General features: G+C 48.6%; 1 protein-coding gene across 1 annotated transcript in view; it reads right to left on the bottom strand.

Annotated features, from left to right (window-relative positions):
- The window catches only part of PAAF1 (proteasomal ATPase associated factor 1), an 11,239-nt gene that overhangs the window by 1,786 nt on the left and 5,578 nt on the right, over positions 1-3,875 (bottom strand). Inside the window, exons 4-8 of the mRNA XM_029961473.1 lie at positions 3,736-3,834; positions 2,850-3,000; positions 1,023-1,217; positions 647-738; positions 397-512 (exon numbers count right to left, since the gene is read on the bottom strand). Of these exons, the coding sequence (XP_029817333.1) occupies positions 397-512; positions 647-738; positions 1,023-1,217; positions 2,850-3,000; positions 3,736-3,834 (653 nt within the window). The remainder of the gene's footprint in view (positions 1-396; positions 513-646; positions 739-1,022; positions 1,218-2,849; positions 3,001-3,735; positions 3,835-3,875) is intronic.

Below are 3,875 nucleotides of genomic sequence, written 5' to 3'. Positions count from 1 at the left end.
TTATATTATTAATATGTTATATATAATTATATTATTATAATGAATAATCACATAGATATTAAAAAAGCAATAATCTGCAAGGTAAGGCTATGCCAAGAGGACCCTTTGTCATGGCTCAAGATGGAAAAGCTTTTCGGAAACTAAGGAATCTGCCTGGAACCTGTAGTCTTTTAGGAGGCACCTTCCAGAGAACATCCCATTGGATCACCCACCTGAGCAGCAGGAACCTCTCCAGTGCTTCCCAAGAGAAAAAACTGGCTGCCAGAGGCTCTGGAGCTTCTGGTGCCACAGGACGCACCCCTTGGAAGTGGCACTGCCTGCCAGCCCCCTCCATCCAGCTCTTTTCCCACCAAACCCTGGTTGTTTAAAGCCTTGCAGCCCCAGGCACTCACTCACTTTGTGTTCCTCACATCCAGCTGGTAGATGTTCCCATCCTGAGTCCCTGCCAGGATATAGGTGCTCGAGAGGAACGTGCAGCAGTTGAAGGCGTCAGATCCCACAAAGAGGAACACCTGGAAATTTGGGAACGAACCGAGTGTGAACCTCGGTGGAAAATGGAGCTGGGATAACACTGACCATTTTACCTGTCTAGGTTTATCCTGGCTCAATTCCTCATCTCAATGCTCTGGCAATCCCAGATCCTTACCGGCTGCCTGCTCTGCAGTCCCACTCCCTGAAGCTTCTTGTCCTCCCGGGCCAGCAGCAGGATTTTCCCTTCTGTCCCGATCTCACGCTCACCTGGCAAAAGGACAGCAGGTCATTCCAGCAACAGATCCTGATGGGATCAAATCCTGAGTTTGGATCACTGCCACTGAACTTGGGGCAACATTCCCCCAGATCCCAAGACACCAGGAAGGCCGGTAATTGAGCAGAGCTCAGTTTAGTCCCCCAAACTGCTCGATAAGGCTCAACTGCTGCCCAGGACTGGAGTGCTCTGCTCCCTTCCCAAGGGATTCCTGGTGACAAACCTCAGCAGTTTGGGACAGGGAAGTGAAGGGGAATTTTCAGAGGAAGAGCCTTACTGGGAGGATTTTCGGGCGCGCCCAGGTTCAGGGAGTCGTCGGCAGTGCCTACGGCGATGCCGTTCACGGGGGAGCCACAGTCGGCAATGACACCCAGACAGGCGGATTTCCCGCAGTCCCAGAGCCGGGCAGTGCCATCCCTGGAGCAGGACAGGACATTCCTGCCTCGATCCACAATGGCAGTGTCCAAAATCCCTGCATGGAAGCAAAGGCCGTGTTCAGACACACACAAAAAGCACCTCGTTTCCCAAGCCGAACCCAACGCCCCAAGCCACTGTTCCCAGTGACACCAGTCACACACAGGCAAGTTGTGCCTCTAGGAAAAGGTGCCTGTGGAAGGAAGCAGCTCTCAGAAAACCTTACAGCGTGGGAGCCACCACTTGGCACAAAGGGAAGACATTATCCATCAAATGATCAGCAACACCTCACTTCAGACTGAGCTGACACTGCACAAAATTAATTTGGGCAGAAAACAGCCTGGCCTGGCACTCTTAAATGTTCCCAAGTTCATCCCTGGATAATCCCCAAAGCAGCATCCCTGTTATGCATCTACAGCAACACCCAAAGAGCAGCTTGTGCAGGTGCTAAGATCCCCTAACTACTTTATTTTACTGTGGGCAGTCAAATCTGGATGTGAAAAATGACACAGTGGCTTTTTAGCAGGGAACAGTCAGATGGTCAGGAGATTTAATTTGACACTTTCCTTACAGAAGGAGTCATTAAACTTGACAAGGATAAGCCAAGCAGAGTGACTGCAGCAGCTTGGGCTGGAGGTATAGGCAGGGAATAAAGTCACCCCGAGAGCCACGGCCAAGGCACTGTCCCAACACTGCCACGGTTCGGGTACAGGACACCTGTGCCAAAGCCTTTTGAATCTACACAAAGGGACTATGGAATTGGAAGGGACCTCAAAAACATTCTAGTTCCAATCACCAAATTGCTTTAGGACAATGCTAGGTTCAGTGTAAGATGGGTTTTTGAGTTAATCAAGTTTAGGAGTTTATTAATCTCTCAGTCAAGCCCGGCACCTCATGAGACAGAAAACCAGAGCCTGCCCAGAGCAGTTGGTTGCTCAGGGAACAGATAATTTTGGGCAGTGTTTTGGGCATCTGATGCCACATCCACACCTCACTTGGACTTGCTCAGGATAACCCAAGGGCTCCAGTTGCCATCCCTTGGGAAGGAACCACCTGCCACAAGCAGACCGTGGCCACTGTGCTCTGGGCCAGGTGTAAACAAGAGCAGAACAGGTGCCTGCCTAAGCACGGGCCTAAATCCTTAACCCTCCCAGTGGAGGGTCCTGGAAACCAAATCTTCTTTCCAGAGATTACCTGAGTATCCTCCCAGCTGCTCTTGTCCTGCTTTACTCCCTTTAACCAGCACAGGGAGCTGCAAGTCCATAATAATAAACTGCTGTATGGTTTTCCGGGCAAGGAAAAAACCAAACAAAAACCAAAAGGAAGAGGCCCTGGCGCTACTGAAGGTGAGCAGGATAACCTGAGAGCAAGCAGGAGGCATTCCCAGAGCAGGCAGCAAAGCTCCTGGAAGCAGGATGGAGCTCTGGAGAGCTGAGACTGCCCTGGAGGAGCAGAATCCCTGTGCCTCCACCTCTGGAGCAACAGCCTGCTGTATTGCACCCTCCCTCTTTTTAAATTAATTAAGAAAAAACAGGTTGGAGAGAGAAACAAGTTTCTTCTACTACAAAGAATTTCCAACCTTTCTATTCAAGTTCTGGGAGCTTAAAAAAGGTACTGGTGACTGAACATCAGCCCTGGGGTGCAAGGCAAGTTCACACTCAGGAGACGAAGCATTTCAAAGGCTCTGTACCTCCTTTGTGACCTTTAAATGTCACTACACAGCTGGCATCCTCTGCTGACCAGATCTTTAGCTGGGCATCCATTCCCCCACTCAGCACCACGAGGCCAGATGGGAAAAACCTGCAACAATTCACATCATACACATGGCCTTCCAATAGTCTCTGGAAAAACAAAGAACTGTGTGCTAGTTCCATTGTCATCACCTTCATGCCAAGCAATCTTGGAGCTGTGACACTGGAAAACTTGGAATTCCCACGTGGACAAGAGGATTAAGCTCAAATCCTTGGGGTTTGTGTTGCTTGTCTGAATTTGAGGTGAAGAGGTGACACTTTGGGCTTCCCTCTGCCACTTGAGCAGCTAATTATGTAGCAAAGGACACTAAATTTGCTTCTAATTACAGGTTAAATGTCTTTATCCTCTGCCAAACAAGGAGCTGAAGGTCAAGCTCCACAAGAAGCACCTTCACTGAGCAGGCTGATAAGACAGGATGTGGTTAATCCAGCACAGAAACGTTTTTTTAAAAATTTCCTTTTTAATGTCTTCTTTTACAATTTCTTTAATAATCTATAATCTTCTTTAATAATTTCTTTTTTAATAATCTTCTCTACTGCAGAACAAATTCAGTGCTTGTACCACAGCTGCTGCACCCTCCCTGTTATTCCTAAGCCGTTCCATTTTCGCCCTGGGACTCTAGATTGCTGAGCAACATTTCTCCTTGGGAGAAGACACCCTTCCCAACAGATTTGACTTAAAGCCTCCAAGATGGGAAATCTCAATCAGCTTTTCATTCGAAAGCCAGATTTTTCCCAGGGTGTGAACAGCCTGACCAAAGTCAGGGCCAAAGGACCTCAGCAATGTCCCACCCAACACGAAACATCAAATTCAGATGCTCTTACTCTTATTTCTCCGTTGGCAGCCTGCCAGATTTTCATGGTCCCATCTGTGCTGGTGGATACACCAAGTCCTCCACCGCTGGAAATGTCAAGACAGGTGATCTGCAGGAGGGGAAAAGCACCAAAAATTAGCTTTATAGAGC

Source organism: Manacus vitellinus, unplaced genomic scaffold (assembly GCF_001715985.3).
Source record: "Manacus vitellinus isolate BGI_N305 unplaced genomic scaffold, ASM171598v3 scaffold_35_pilon, whole genome shotgun sequence".
Classification (NCBI taxonomy): Eukaryota; Metazoa; Chordata; class Aves; order Passeriformes; family Pipridae; genus Manacus; species Manacus vitellinus.
The sequence above is the reverse complement of the archived record's forward strand: the minus strand, read 5'-3'. Positions and strand labels throughout refer to the sequence as shown.